A 16,938-nucleotide genomic window follows, 5' to 3' on the forward strand; every position below is an offset into this window, starting at 1 on the left:
GATCTGGCTTTGCCTCATTATACTTAAACTGTATTATCTGTCATTTTCTCCTCTGGTTCTCTGAACACGATTTGATAAATTAAAGGTGGTCCGCGAACTCCCATCCGACAAAAGATGAAATCCATGAGTCGCTCTCTCCAGATGTTGAATGTTGCTCGACTAAATGTGAAAGCTCAGAAAAGTCAAACAGATGGGGCACAAGCACCTTCTGGAGGATTATCCACCGATCAATCCAAAACACGTTCGGGGGACAAACGGAAAAGTAAAAAAGCGAGAAAGGATATTGCAGGTTGGTCTCAGTAATGACCTAACATCCAAATTATAAATGGTACATAGTTCAAAGATGGCTTCTCATCAGATCATTGAAATGTTGAAAATGGTAAGGTAGATGGTCCCTGCATAAACTTGATTTGCTAGTTGGAGGGTAAAAACATGAGAGTTGCTCATTATTTCTACATTTGTTGAAGTATCATCGCTATGACTGATCAATATTGGATTAAAGGAATATGGAATAATTTTGTATTATTTATTCACTCATTTGAAGCTGGGTTGAAATAGCATTCGGTGAATAGTGAACCTGATTCTGCAGGGTGATGACTGATTGCCTAGGAATTTGTCTCTTTAAAAAAATACTGAAATATCATTGGGAATTAGTTTAGCTTTGCAGTACTAAAAGGACATGTAGTATGGTGACTAAAACAGTATACAATGCTATGTTAATATTTGGGGGGTATTATTAGAAAAAATCAATTTGAGTGTACATTTGTGTTTTATTACACCCTGTTTACCACGGCACCGATTTGCAACTTTTAAATTGACTTCTATATCTGTCTCTTACAGATTTTAAAAGTAGTGAGGAGATGGTATCTAGCCTGAAAACGACTTACCAGAAATGTGTTTTGGAAGAAGAACTGTCCCAGTTCAATTTCATAAAAAATGCTGTCACTATTATTAAGATGTATCTAGAATCTGGTAATGCTGAAGATCTTGAGGTATTCCATCTTTAATTTGATAAATTACTCTGAAGTAAAGATGTGCTTTAAATGTACCATTGTGTCATTTCATGATTTGAGTACTTTTGTCATCTTTTTGGTATAGCACAGTATTACATTGTTTATCTTGCTTATTCTGTTGCTACGTCTTAGAAATTGTTATGCAAATTGAAATATGCTTCATTAGCTTCTGAAAGAATGGAAGTAGTGTTTCACGAGCATTAGTGCTGAGGGGCTATTCATTTTGGTAGGAATGTGAAGAGATCATGAGGTCTGGAACATTGATCTTTAAACCATGTGAATTGGAATCACTAAGTGACTTGTAGAATTTAAATATGTTTATTATCAAAGTACATGTACTGTATTCACCGGGCAACATCAGATTGATGTATGATGGTATCAAGAAGGTCCTTGGCCCATTGCAGAACAAGACAGCACCCCCTGTAGTCATCAGCAGTGAAATAATCACTGATAAAAGCAAGCAGATGCAGCGTGTTCTACTCTGAGCTCTACTCGAGGGGAAAATGTTGTTATTAGCTCAGCCATTGTTGCCATTGATTGTCTAGCAGTCATGGATGAACTCAACTCTGTACCAACCATTGAGGACCTCAACAGGGCAATTGACAGTCTGGCCCCAGGGAAAGCTCCTGGCAGTGATGGGATTCCTCCAGATCTGATCAAACACTGCAAGAGCTCACTCCTCCAACCTTTATACAAGGTCCTCTGTCAGTGCTGGAAGGAAGGAGACGTACCACAGGATATGTGCGACTCCAAAATTGTTACTTTGTACAAGAACAAGGGTGATAGGAGCGACTGTAACAACTACAGGGGTATCTCCCTCCTGAGTATTGTCAGCAAAGTCTTTGCTCGTGTAGCTCTGGCACGACTACAAACTCTGGCAGAACGAGTCTGCCCTAAGTCCCAATGTGATTTTTGCGCAAGGGGGTCAACTGTTGACATGATTTTCTCACTCCATCAACTCCAGGAGAAGTGCAGGGAACAACAGAAACCCAGAAACAACAATGTCGCTTTCATCAATTTGACCAAGGCATTCGACCTTGTCAGCAGGGATGGGCTCTTTCAGGTTCTCCTCAAGATCGGCTGTCCCCCGTAACTCCGAAGTATCATCAAGTCATTCCATGATGACATGAGGGCTACTGTTCAGTATGATGGCAGCTCATCAGAACCCTTCGCTATTCGTAGTGGAGTCAAACAAGGATGCGTGTTGGCCCCAACATTATTTGGTGGCATCTTCTCTATGCTATTGAAGCACGTGTTTGGGACATCGACAGAAGGCATCTACATGCACACCAGGCCTGATGGGTGGCTGTTCAACCCTGCGTGCCTGAGAGCAAGAACAAAGGTGCAAAAAATCTTAATACGTGACATGCTCTTTGCCGATGACGCTGCTATAACCTCGCACACCAAACAGCAACTACGAACTGTCATGGACCGCTTCTCTAAGGCATGCAAGGACTTCAGGCTTACCATCAGCCTAAAGAAAACAAATGTCCTTGCCCAGAACGTAGTGGAGACACCAGTCATTACCGTCGAAAATTATGATCTAGAGGTGGTCCACGAGTTCACATACTTGGGGGTCAACCATTAGCGACACTCTCCCTTGATGCTGAAATCAATTGGTGTATTGGCAAAGCAACATCGATCCTTGCTCGTCTCTCCTTGCAGGTTTGGGAGAATCCGAAACTTGCTACAAAGACCAAGACTGCCTTGTACAATGCATGCGTTATCAGCACCCTCCGGTATGGTAGCGAGACTTGGACCATCTACTCCAAACAGGAGAGGAAACTCAATAGTTTTCACCTGTGCAGCCTTCGCCGCATCCTCAGCATCACCTGGAGGGACGAAGTCCCAAACTCTGAGGGCCTCGCCCATGCTGGACTTCCCACAAAGTTCACGCTTTTAAGACAACACAGACTGTGCTGGCTGGGCCATGTCCATTGTATGAAAGATGATAGACTGTCAAAGAACACCCTCTATGGAGAACTAGCAACAGGCAAGAGGAACGTTGGTAGACCCCAACTTCGCTTCAAGGACCTCTGCAAGCGTGACATGAAAGCCTTAAAAATCAACACAGTGCAAGAAGGATACAGCAGATGACTGCAACAAATGATGAGGTACTCTTCAGCAACACCTAGAGCAAGGTGAAAGAGTGATCCTGGAGAGGACAGTGGACAATTCCACGACGCCCTACACATGAAGCAACTGTGGCAGGGCCTACCGTTCTAGGATCGGCCTTGGCGGCCACAGTTGACGCTGCTCAACAAACCAGTGACTACCAGAGGTGCAGTACCCATGGTTGACCATGACCGACGGAGGCCACACGCGCTACCCCATTGTTATGCACAACTAACTAGAATTAGCAATGTTGCACTTTCTAATTTAAAAAAAATGGATAGAAATGTGTGGTTTAATGAAATGGTAGACTTAGCAGGCATTTGATTTGTCACGTTTAAGTATTGCTTCTCATATAAACCGCAGAAGATGCAATGAGCACTTAATGTCATCAGAATTGAAAGATTGTTTATCAAGGAAGATAGAGATTATTTTGGGTCTTTTTGTCTAGGAAAAAAATAACAATTCTCTGATAAAAGTATTTAAATTCTTAAAATGATTTTGTAAGCTAATCATGAATAAGATTTTTCTGCTCGACTATGACAATATAGGGTATAAACATGACTACTGAGAAATCAGGATATTCAGCTGAACAATGTTTAATCCTGAGTAGTTAAAATGTGAAATTTGCTAATGCAAGTATCTGAGTGTTGATGTATATAAGGGGTACCGAAAGACCTGGTGAAGGAAAAAGGAATAGGGACAATATAGATGTGATTTGGTGAAGGGTGATGGAAATCTTGTATGAAGCATTAAATCTGTGATGTCCCTATTGTCTAGTTTCTCTCACTTAAGCTACAATGTAACTATGAATGTAATGAATTTCTCACTTCAAACTGAGTTCATTGCCAACTCCAAACCATTCCTTCCATTCATTGAGTTTTGCTTCTCCCTGTAGTTTGAAAACTCAAACCTCCATCAACTGCAAATTTACCACTTTTCTAAGTTTCACAATTTCAACCCTCGTCTTTCTGCAAACTCTTTTCATATAATATTATTATTGCTTTTAAAGGCATCAAGCATAAATCTGATCCGGACACAGCTACTGAAAAGCAGTAAATCAATTCGACAGCACTATGGAAACCAGGAAGATAAGGAATTTAAAGTCAGAGAGTGAGTAAAATGACATAATTTGAAAATTAATGGTCATACTGGCTAGCCATTTTTTTTAAAGAAAATGCATTTTGTCGGGTAGTTTCTAGTGAAATTGTATAGAATTGTTTACAATGTAAAACTGTGCAATCCAGCACTTTAATAATTTGTCTGTTTCATTCAAACTGCCCCTTGTTTTATTTTAAATACACTTTCCAAGTTTAAACACTACAAGGTGTGTAGGAGGAGTTGGGGAAACGGTAACAGACTTCGAACTTGCTTTTGAATCTGGTTTGGGTATTTTTCTTAACCAGTGTCAAATATCCTCTTTCAACATCTCAAATTTTCTTTGGTGATAAGCCTTGGATTGGAAATTATTATTATAACTTCAATCGTGTTTTATTATTTTTGAAAAATTGTCCTTTTTGTAAATGATTATGATTCTTTTTGCAGCTGCCAACTTCAGGTCCTGCTGCGGTTGGAGATGTGCCAGCAGTTTCCATCACTACAAAGTGACGGTGAGCAGTTGGAACAGCTAGTGGAAGAAGTGAGTATAGTGTTACAGCAAGTTTAAGTTTGTATCTGGCATAAAGGACAGGATAAGTGTCATGAATTTACTGTTTTTAATGCTGTTTGTATTTTTTTTTGAAGCAGCTATTTGTATGAAGCCAAATCAGCAATTTCACTTCAAGAATTGTTGATGGTAGACATTAATTGAAAATCTCCCATTATCTGTCATGAGAAGCAATAGAAGCTATAGCACTTTCCCCAATGAACACCATTTATATTCAGTGCCATACCATTTTAAGCAAAAGTGAATATGTTCAATATTTCTGTTCAACAGTCATGTTCAACAGTCATTTCTGAAGGATGAAATATTTGTTTTGGAATATTTTTATTGCATTACAAACTGTCATAAGGTAACTGGAAGAAAATTGTGATGTGGGACAAAACCTCTTGATTTACATGAAAACAAAAATAACAGGAATTAATTGCATTGGAGCAATGGCTGTTAGAGTGATATTTAATGCATGAGTTTTACCTCGTCAGAAGATTTTTTTTTGTATTGAACTTTTAACACCAACTATTGAGATGTGGAATGAAATAGAAAAATTCATGTCAAAGCAGTTGTATATTTTAACATGCATTCCTGGTGTGGTGTCCTGAATCCCCAATGATACTGGAGCAGTTTTTGGAGGCAATCTTCTATCACATGGATTTGAAGCCACATAAGTATAGTTAGCTGAAGAATCCATGACGGTTTGAAGCAAGCTTATGTATGTACACGAGAAATCTGAGCATTTGTTCAACTCTTCACTTACTTTAAATACAGTGGATTCTGGTTAATCTAGGCACAAAACCAATATGTTTTGACCCAATTAAGCGGCTGCCCCAGTTAGTCAAAGTTACATGGAAATAGTTACAATGTTAGCAAAATAACTACTGTTTAAATGGGTCTTTAAATGAAGTGCAGAACAAATTGGAACACTACCAATACCACAGAATTATTAAACGGTGTATTGCTTCCTAATTGTTATTGATGAAGGAATTCATCCAGTTTATGCTGCCATATTTTTTTGATTGTAAATGAACAAGATCAGCGCAGATAATTGACTGCCTTCCTATAATGCTTTTGACGATTGAATCCTCCAAGTCTTTGTTTTCATTGTGATATTCAAGATGATTATTAAAATGTCCAATTTCTTCATCCCTAACGCTGAAGTAGTGAGGTAATTTCATTTTCACTCATAGCTTCTCCTGGCATCTCCAATGCTTGAATGTTTAAAACCACAGTGAGCAACAGTGTTGAATTGCTTACTTCTTGCAAAAATCACTTTTTGAACACAACATGGCAAGTGATGCTATTTAGAAATTGTTCAGCAAGATTTCATCTCCCAATTAAGTGGCAGGGTGTCCCAAATAAATGAAGGGAATCCCAGCTACTTTCTTGATTAGACTTTGTCTTTAGGAGTTGTCCCAAATGAGCAATTGCCCCAGCTAACCAATTGCCCAATTAACCAGAATCCACTTTATTCTGAGAGTAGAGGTTCTAGATGTAATATTAGTGTTTATGTTCCCAGTGCCATTCATGTAGCAACTGATCATAAACTGCAATTTGGTGACCAGTGTATTTTCATGATAACATTATGAAAGATTAATTTTTATTTTAAACCAAACTTTATGTTGGTTACAGATGACAAATCTCCTGCGCATTATTTCTTTAACAAAAGATACCACATTCCTCACGACATTTCTGGAGGAGGAGATTTTAAATACGTAAGCTAAAAACAATTAATTACATATGGCATTATGTTTTTATTTTAATTTCTCTCCTCATTCACACACCTGTACTTTGCAGTTCAGGGTTAATTGTACGAGTATTGATGAACAAAGACTGATATTGGTATTTTATAACTTCACTCTCAAATCAACTTGAAAGTGAAGCTTAATATAAGATTTTATCATTTCTGTGGCTCTAAACTTTGCTGGTTGGGCTTTTACCCAATGGGCTGGTAGCAGTAAAGTTAGTTTCACAAAAAATTTAAGCTGTTTTTAAGTTAATCAGTTTGTGCAAGAATATGAGAGTAAGAATTTACAAAAGTTACTGATTCATGAATTGAGTGTTTTCTCTTTATCATCTTGAGAAATATTGTAGCATTGAAAAGTATAAATGGGTGTTTGATAATGGATTTGGTGGGCTTTTCATGCTGGATGACTCAGGACTATTGAAAGGCAAATACCCTTTGGAAAGTTCCCCAACTTTAAGTAACATTTTAAATTGCCTGGTATAGTTTCCAAATTTGTTACTGCTGTGTAAGATTTAGTTAATTTATCATTTTTCCACTGGGTCAATAGTGAGTTTCATATAGTATCGTGTGGCAAAGACCTATTGTCTATTGCTTACTCTCTTCATCCTTTGTTCATTGTGACTTGAATAGTTAATGTGGAAAAATAGGCATAATTTTCTGAATCTGAAAAATTATTGCTGAGTTTCCTCATTTCCTCAAAGTTCATTAATTCACTCTCAAACCTCAAATAACATCTGAGAAATTCTGAGATGTCACATTTAAAATAAAAATAATGTATATATTATGGTCATATCTGTGTAATTTACTGGTGGTTTAAAAACTAATATTGAATTTGTGGAATTCATTAATTCACTCTCAAACCTCAAATAACATCTGAGAAATTCTGAGATGTCACATTTAAAATAAAAATAATGTATATATTATGGTCATATCTGTGTAATTTACTGGTGGTTTAAAAACTAATATTGGATTTGTGGAATTAACTCTCAGCTCTTCTGCTGGTTACTCACTGTGATCATTTGAGCAGCTTGACTCTGATATTTAGTGCAAGAATGTCAAACTTGCTCAGTGGGCAGCTCACTCATCTGAATTAGACATTTGAGCACAAATATCTGCCTGTTACTAAAGGAGGAATATAGTATTGGCAATCTCTTTCTAAAGACTCTTTAAACTATGATGTCAACTGGTCTATAAGGAATAATTTGGAGCAGAGCTATCCTCTGTGCCTAAGCTGATATTTATCCTTCGGCCAAACATCCCTAACAAGAGTATTGGGTTATTGAAGTTGCTATATATTGGAGTGTCTGCATGCAGATTGGTTCTCTAGTTTTTCCAGTATCAGAGTACCTAAACCTCAAAAGGTGCTTTTGTAATGTTCTTTGTTGTCAAAAACAGCATGTAAATGCAGTTGGTTATTAAAAATGAAATTGATTCAGGTGAATTCAACCTTGTTGCATTTCAGATATTTGCTCACGTTGCCAAAGATATTGGGGGAGTTGTATTTCGGATTAGGGCAGAATGTTCCAGAACGTCTCGCCTCACTGCTTCCTGCTGATTTCTTCAGTGATGAATCTATGAGTCAAGATCCCGAGTCTGCCGGTAGCTCCCAGCCTACTTCGCTAGCTCCAACTAGCAGCTGTGCAGACTTTGAAGGAGAACAGCTGGAAGAACTGCGTACCAGGTCTTGTAGGAAAAGAAGGTATTGAGCCCCTTAATGTGCAGTCTCTTGCACTTACATTGTTTGTCGTCTTTTAGCATCCTTGTGAGAATGAGTAAAGAGATGTTTCAGCTGCTTTGGTATATTTGTATATTCACATTTCTTAACCAGTTATTACACCAATTATCTATACATAACCATAGTTACCTTACTCTAGTTTACAGCCCAACAAATGCAATCTCTGTTTTGAAGGAGAAAATCTATACATTCAGATGTCTTATTTTTTTAAAAATAGTATAAGATACTGCTTCACCTTTGCTCATCTCTCTGAAACTTTGTTCAGATTATGAAATACTTCTGACAAGCTCTGTTGCTTTTTTTTTCTAGTTTCTTTCAGTGTATTGGCCAACTGCCCTCGTGCAGCTCTACAAAACTTCTTGTTTCCTGCCATTATCCAAAATAATTTTTATCAGTGACTTCTCTTCTGGGAAATGTTGACTTGATATAAAATCTTTATTTATGTCTTCAAATCTCATGGTGGTATTGTGAGCTACTTGTAAACCTACGTAGTTCTGAGATATGTGCACTCTTCCAGTTTGGATCTCTTCTGCATACTTGACTCCAGTCCCTGTCTCTCTGGCAGCCATAGCTTCAGTTTCTCTGTGCTTCCATTTTCCTCCTTTTTGATAACCCTTAAAACCTAGTTCCTTTACCAAATGTTCAGTTATCCATCCCAATGTTACATATGAAGTCAGATATAAAAGTTTGTTTGATAATTCTTTTTTAAAAAAGGTATGTTGAGAGCTTTTACTATGAGATACAGATTCTAATCATATGGCTGCATGGAAACAATACAGTCATGAATAACAACATACACAAAATACTGGTGGAACACAGCAAGCCAGGCAGCATCTATAAGGATAAGCACTGTCGACGTTTTGGGCCGAGACCCTTCGTCAGGACCCTCTCTCTCTGCTCCCCATCTATAATTCCTTGGAACGTGTCTCCGCCGCCAACTGACTCCAGTTGGCTTCAGGATCCGTTTTCGAGCTTCTCAATTCGGACCTTCTGAGGATCCTGGGTACTCACATTTAATTGACTCTGCCTCCCGTTGTTTCTCCCGTCGAGCTCTGAGGGCGACACTCTCCACCATGAGGAGGTACCTGGTGTCCCTATCACAATCCCTTCCACGCCCCTGGGACACCTTTTTCTCCGTTTGCAATGGACCTGTCGGTTATTTCATCCTCCATCAGACCCATGCGTGCAATCGCCGTTTCTTTGACTTTATCACGTCCTGCAAGGATTGCAAGATCTTCCATCTGCAGACTCCAGAGCATGGACTTCGTATCGCGGTCCCGGGCCCAGCCGTCGATCTCGGCTGCCCCAGCAACCCTGGGCATATTCAAAACCCAGACTCCAGCACCATCAACGCGGGTTCCAACGACCATGGACAGCTTCAAAGTAATTGCGCAACCACCAACTGCGACTCCAGCCTTGAACTCCAGGCCAGGTCTTCACATGCTGCAATTGTGACTCCCGTCTCCCCTTCCCCCACCACCACTCTGCCATCCCCTCTCCCTCAGATCCCGTCGTCAGCTCCTGGGCCCTCAGAGGCTCCATCTTCCTCTCACCCCAACCCTTCCCTCTCCACCGACACTACCAGCCTCCCTCCCCCCTCTGATCCCATCTCTCAACCGTGCCGGGTCTTTACCATTCCCTCCGACCTTCAACTCTCTGAGGCAGAGTGCTCTGTCCTCAGTAAGGGCCTCACCTTTGTCCCCCTTCGCCCACACCTCAGCGAGTTCCGCGTACGCCATGACGCTGAACTCTTCTTCCGCCAGCTCCGTCTCCGAGCTTACTACTTTGGCAAGGACTCCTACCCCCACCGATGACCCCTTCTCCCGTCTTCAACCCTCCTCCTCTTCATGGACACCCCGCTCTGGTCTTCTGCCTGCTCTGGATCTCTTTATTGCTATATGAGTCCTGACGAAGGGTCTCGGCCCGAAACGTCGACAGTGGTTCTCCTTATAGATGCTGCCTGACCTGCTGTGTTCCACCAGCATTTTGTGTGTGTTGTTTGAATTTCCAGCATCTGCAGATTTCCTCGTGTTTGCTGTCATATGAATGGTATCTGAGCACATTAGATATGATTATCTAAGAGATTGTCTCTTCCATTCAGTATTCAACAATGAAGGAATGTTTTGGATTTCCTAAAGAAGTGAAAAACTGTTTATGCCTGTTCAAAAAAAAAACCTGAGCTTTTGTGTCCAAAGACCACTTGATTAAAAATATAGAATTAAAGTCCTTTACTTTCCTACAATTTGCTTGATACTGAAGGCAGGAACTTTTGCATCTTTACTGTTGCTAAATCAGCTGATTTGTCCAATATAGAAGTTTTGTCTGCATACTCAATTCTCTTAAAAGGCTGCTGTTAACATGAGTAGAGTATGAAAGGTTAGCAATACTGAATGTGATCATCATAGATTTATTCATATGGGTTAAGGGTATAAAATTAGTAATGTTCTGTACAGTAAATTATTCTAATTCAACATTCAACAAAAGTACAGATTAATGGTTTTTCTTTTAGGAAACTTCTAATGGCTAGACATCGGAGTTTGTCAGAAGTATCCCATAATCTACGGCAAATCCAATTGCCAAAGAAGTCTGTAAAACAGGTAAAGTGTTTAAAAGAAGGAATGATCTGTAAACCTTAAAGTTGTAACTTTTTTTTAAAGCCTGGTGGAATTTTTGGTTAGCACTTAAAGGACTTCAAAAACAAATGGAATGAGGCTAAGTTTCAAAGAATGGTTACAAAAAGGAAAGATGCCATTCAGCCTGTCCTGTCTGTGCTATGTCTGTGTAGGAGCAATCCAACAAGTCCTTTTCTCCACCCTCCTCTCTATAACTGCAAATTCCTTTCTTTGAAAACTACAGCTGAATTTCCTCTACTACTATCATTGGCTTTTCAAGCCTAGAACTCACACTGCATAAAAATGTTTCTTCCCCTCAAATCACTTATGGTTCTTTCACTGATCACATCAATTCAATGTCCTGTGGTTCTTGATCCTGCCACAATGGGAAGTTTCTATTCACTGTCTATGCAGTGTGGTTTTAAATGCCTCAGTGTGATCCTTTCACAATCTTCCTTTTCTGTGGGTAAATTGTATAATCTGGTGTATTAAAGCTACAGGAAATATTCTTTACGATTTAAGTTTACTTTTCAGGCTGATCTTACAATGTAAGAAATAGAAACAAAGGTAGGCATTTTAATTCTTGAGCCTGCTCAACCATATAGTAGGATCTATGTTGTATCTCAGGACCATTTTCCTGCACTGACCTTGTATTCTTTTTAATGTCATAATATTACCATCATCCATTTGGATACATGGACTTTTCACAACTGTCTTCCAGTATCCTCTTTATAATTGTCCCTCATTATTATACATTGTTTTTGTCAAAATGTGTCACATTCCACTTCTATATTAACTTTTGCTGTGAATTGCATGCTTCGCTAGAATTCTTACATTCTTTAGTAGTTGTTGACATCTACCTTAATGTTTTTGGAAATTGGAAAATAATTATGGGATAGACACATGTCCCATGCCTTATCAATCTTGGGCAAATACTGCATGTGGCCCTTCTATTATGTTATTTTGTTGATTTAGTCTTAAAGGTATAACTTTATATCTCCATGTTGGCCCTTAAAAAGAATAAGATTATGCAATGTATGTATCGAGTTGCGATGTTTAAATGTGAATCTAGCTGGAAACTACTCAATAAACACTTTGATTAATGGCAGGAGAATGTACAGTCTCATCTGTCCTTGGCTATTGAGCAACCAGCGCAGCTTCAGTCTTCGTCACAAAAAGAAGTGCAAGGTACAATTTTGCAGTCACATTTAGATTTTTTTAAACTGATTATTGTACCACTGAATGTTAGTACCTGTGTGATTAGATATGGAATAACTACTTCTTGGTGTTTTGATAATCACATTCTTTGCAGTTACTGCATAGATCGCCAGTTCAAAATACATGAGGTGGATGCAGTTGAATTTAGTCCAATGAAATTCAAAATTTACCGATTTGTGCTGCATTTCAAGTACTTTTAAAAATGGTGCCTATCCTTGTTTCTCGAATTCTCCCAGTGGCATGTTGTTCACATTCAGCATGCTGTAGAATATAAACCATTACAACTTCAGTTTAACACTACTCTTCTAGCTCTAGCTTTGCATTGGGTATCATTTCTTTGCATTACTGCTTTTGAATATCTGTGCTCTTGCTCCTGCAGTAATGTTGATGGGAAGCTTCAGGATTCAGACTAAAGTAATGGTGATATATTTCCAAATCAGGATGCTCTTGCTCTTGGAGGAGACAAAGTTTGTTCCAATTGATTATATTTGTGTTATATCAGGGGTGGACAGATTTTTGAGGGCATGTCCCCAAATTGGTGATGATCTAAAATTCTCCCACATACCATGATAATTTTGAGCAGATATTATCATTGATTAAGAATTTCCTCTACTGCTATCCTTGGTTTTTTCAAGCCCAAAACTGGTTTATAAATTTAATTGCATGAATTTCACTGCTGACATGTTAAAAAATTTTTGGGGTTACCAACCTTTCAATTGATCTTTTTCTGTTTATTAATCTTCAGAGGTTACAAAAGTGAGAAGAAACCTTTTCAATCATGAAATGTTGTCTCCGAGGAAAAAATCAAAGATGCCAAGAAGCCAGTCTTTGTCAGTTGATAAGGGAGTGAAGCAATTACACAATGAAGAAAATACCACTAAAAGTAAGATCTAATAATTTGTTTAAATATTGTCTTTTCTTTTCAAAAGTCACTTGTGCAAAGTAATACTCTATCCATCCTGTTGTTAGATGTACAACACTCAAATCCAGCATGTTTCATGGTCTAAAAGCAGATCATTAGGGTAAAGTTTTTCAAATAAGTGACTTTTGACAACCTGCTGAGACTTCATGGTAAGATTTATGTTTAAGGCACTTCTGGTTGGAGGCATCTGTTTAGTAACATAGTTACTGGGCCACACATTTTGCTGATGATTCACATTTGGGGGCAATTGACCAAAAGACACGAGTAGAATTAGGCTATTTGGCCCATTGAGTCTGCTCTGCCATTCCATTATGGCTAATTTGTTATCTCTCATCCCCATTTTCCTACCTTCCCCCATAACTTTTGATGTAATGAATAATGCAGATAAGCCTTTTGGCTCTTACATTCACTTTTTCAAGTTCAGAATTGGAATACTTGATTCAGCTATGTGCCTTTAATTTTTTTTTGAATCTACAGTAAATCTTTTTTACTGAATGATTATTTTTCAGTAGTGGTCACCGTGCCTTATGAAAGGAAGCTCCAGGCCACATTCATTTCCTTGTCCCTAAAGTCTAAGTATTGCCCTATTTCTGTTTATCCTAAACTTGTCAAGTAATTGTTTATCTTGGCAATAAGTCTCAAGTCTACTGACCAAAAAGAAAAAAAGTTCAGTATGTTTTACCTCTCTTAGGTAATCGGAAGTTGCTAACCAAGAAGGTGACTGAGACACCACTTCACAAGCAGGTATCACAGAGGCTTCTGCGTAAACAGATTCAAGGAAGGTATGTAGCTACATGTAAATAAAATGCAGTGTATTTTCTAGTTACTGCATTTTATCAAAAGTATACATAACTAACATTTTCAGACACTGGGTATTAAACTACTTAATAAAAGTATTTTTCTTGATAATTGTTGGCCATCTGTCTGTGTAGGTACCATATCCGATGCATATGTTGGTGACCATGGTTTTCCATGTAGATCTATCCCTCGTTCTTTGGATGACTTCCATTTCCTTGATGTGTAGCCACCTCGAGGAAATGGAAGTCATCCGAAGAACGAGGGATAGATCTGTATGGAAAACCGTGGTCACCAATGTCCGCGTCGGATATGGTACCTAGAAAGACAGACAGATGGCCAACAATTATATGGCCATCATATGTTTTTTAACCTCCACTTCATTGTCTTTTACAGATGTTCAGAGTCCAATTTTGATGTTGGTATTGTGGAGGAATCTCCAGAGAAAGCATTGTCTGACAGTAAGTTTGTAGTTGTTAGATCAGTTATTTTACAGTTCGTGCACATACTGACGATGTCAAGTTGTTCAAGTTTAATTGTCATTCAACCATATGTGAGTACTCACTAATATAACCAAACAAAACAGCCTTGCTTCGGGGCCATGGTGCAAAACACAGTACCAACAGTCATACACAGCATAAGGCACATATAAGACAGCAAGCATGTATGAGCTAACAGTAAAGTAGTCACACAAAAAATATAGTCCAAGACCCTGAGACCATGAATGTTGCAACAGTCTGCAATCAAATACAGTACGGCTTGTCTTCTGCTGAACAGAAGCACTGACTCCAACTTGGACACTTTTCTCCTGGGCTGCTGTAAACAGGTGACACTGCGGCTTGAGGCCTAGTTCTCGCTGCAACTGAGGGCAAGCAATCCCCCCGCAGTCTGTAATTAAATCATGAATCAAACTTGCAGCATTCTAAATTAACAGTATTCAACAGCGTCTTGTGATCACGAGAAAAGCGACTAAGGCGATGTTAAACTGAACACCAAGTTTGTACACCAACTTCTCTGATGCAGACAGCAGCCTGATCTGCACAAAGTCCAGCTCCTTCTGTTTCTCTGCCGATGAGCAACTCACTGATGATGTAAACCTGCAATACTTTAAGCTTTTAATGTCCAGTGGGGTTTTGTGATAATAAAAAAAAATGCCTTTTTATAAGAAAATAACCCTTTGGTTGACCCCATAGAAGCCACTGGAACCGAATGTACTGCCATTTTACTGTAAGTTGTATCATTGAAGTCAAAAAAATTTCCATAGTTCTGCACATTTTTTTAAGCAGGGATGATGTTATATTGAGTTTGAGAATAGCAAATGGTGATTCAGTGATAATTTGCTTAACATTTAACGACCATCCCCAATATATCCCTGAGAAGTTGTAAGCGAGAAACTACCTTAAACATGATAGAAATCTTAATGGTGAAGGTTTTCTCACAGTGTCTTTCAGAGATTCCAAGATCCCCAATCAAGTTATGACCTGAAAGAGAATGTGCATGTTATGGTTTTTTTTTGGTACTTTGTCATTAACCTTCCAATTGCTAAAATTCATTAGTTTGGGAAGAACAATAGATGAATCTTTGATTTGTTGCAATAGATCTTGCAGATCGAATCATATGCTTATAAAGATGATGGATACAATGCCATTTAAGGGGTATACTTTGCCTCAAATATTGAAGCTGGATGAGCTGTATCTATAGTATCATGAAATATAGACCACATATAAATATATAATAATGTGAAATATAAACTACATTTGGGACAAATAAACTACTTTGCAGGTCATGCCAACATAATACATTACTTCAATGTTACTCAAAGTGGAGAAAATTTAAATTTGAGTAGAAGAAATGAAAAAAAAGTGATAAATATTTGAATCCAGTACTTTGCCTGTTATTTAGGCTTGAAAAATTATTTCCTCCCTTTGTATTGTTATTCCTTATGTATAGGTTCATGTCTGAGGAGGAGCCCACGCATCAGGAAAGCATCTCTTACCCGGAGACATTCTAGCTCATTCTATTCTTATTCTCGCCCAATGTCTCGGAGTCTGGAGCGAATCCAATCATTGTCACAAAAAGCAAAAGGAGCAGGTAACAAAAATTATAGATTGCTTCCAAGTAATAAATAATTTCAAGTTCAAGTTTATTGCCAACTGACTTGTGTATACAACCAAATGAAACAGTGTTCCTCTGGACCACAGTGCACCCATAATACATGTATCACAGAGTGCATAAAACAAAATACTACCACAAATAAGTTAATAAAATAACAGTACAGTAAACACCTTGCTGTCCTGGTGACAAGACATCATTGGAGATGGGTATTAATTTGCCCCTCATCCTGGGGAAGAAGCTGCTACCCAGTCTGGAATTCCTAGTCCTGATGTTCCAGTGCCTCTTTCCTGATGGTAGTGGTTCAAAGGGTTCAAGGGATGGGTAGTAGAGATCCTCAACAAGGCTTCAGGCCTTTTGTGTATGATGCTCCCAGAAGATGTCACAAATGTGAGGGCGAGACCTCAGTGAACCCCTCAGTGGATTTTACTATCCTCTGTTGGGTCTTGTTTAGTAGCCAGACAAGACACTGGTGCTCCTGTAGAAAGTTGTTGGAATGGGAATAGGGAGCTTTACACATCCTTATCTCAGAAAGCATAGATGATGCTTTTTTGTACTAAATTAATGTTCTTGTGTAAATTTGAAAAACAAGTTTATAATCTAGGTCAGCAAGTTTCTGATCCCAGCATATGTAACCCATTCTACAACCCCCCCCACCCCCCAATTTACACCCTAATTCACAACATGTTGGGCATCATTAATAATTGTTTGATAATAACAACGGAACCTGCTATTCTTATTTGATTGATAATTGCACAAATAAGGGCCACTGAATCAATTTAGAAGGAAACCTGTGTAGTTTAGGAGTTGGTCAAAAGTTCGCCAATTAAACTTGGCAAATAAGATCAATTAGCTTAGCATATACCATTGATTGAACTCTAATTTTTATATTTGGCAATGCTTTACCTGTCAAGCTGCTAAATAGCAAACCGTTTTCTTAAGTTTTTAACAATGTTTTGGTGTTTTCTATGGAACATTGTTCTCAAATCACACCTGATATCTTTATACAGTGAAATGT

The 16,938-nt window shown here is 38.5% G+C and overlaps 1 protein-coding gene across 2 annotated transcripts in view; it reads left to right on the top strand.

The window, feature by feature from the left end:
• The window catches only part of ticrr (TopBP1-interacting, checkpoint, and replication regulator), a 39,757-nt gene that overhangs the window by 9,325 nt on the left and 13,494 nt on the right, over positions 1-16,938 (top strand). For both annotated transcript variants that reach the window (XM_073033244.1, XM_073033245.1), the window contains exons 7-18: positions 86-289; positions 841-992; positions 4,138-4,238; positions 4,671-4,764; positions 6,412-6,494; positions 7,989-8,225; positions 10,771-10,858; positions 11,983-12,061; positions 12,837-12,974; positions 13,705-13,795; positions 14,205-14,269; positions 15,759-15,899. In XM_073033244.1, the coding sequence (XP_072889345.1) occupies positions 86-289; positions 841-992; positions 4,138-4,238; positions 4,671-4,764; positions 6,412-6,494; positions 7,989-8,225; positions 10,771-10,858; positions 11,983-12,061; positions 12,837-12,974; positions 13,705-13,795; positions 14,205-14,269; positions 15,759-15,899 (1,473 nt within the window). The remainder of the gene's footprint in view (positions 1-85; positions 290-840; positions 993-4,137; positions 4,239-4,670; positions 4,765-6,411; positions 6,495-7,988; positions 8,226-10,770; positions 10,859-11,982; positions 12,062-12,836; positions 12,975-13,704; positions 13,796-14,204; positions 14,270-15,758; positions 15,900-16,938) is intronic.

Source organism: Hemitrygon akajei, chromosome 30 (assembly GCF_048418815.1).
Source record: "Hemitrygon akajei chromosome 30, sHemAka1.3, whole genome shotgun sequence".
Taxonomy (NCBI): domain Eukaryota; kingdom Metazoa; phylum Chordata; class Chondrichthyes; order Myliobatiformes; family Dasyatidae; genus Hemitrygon; species Hemitrygon akajei.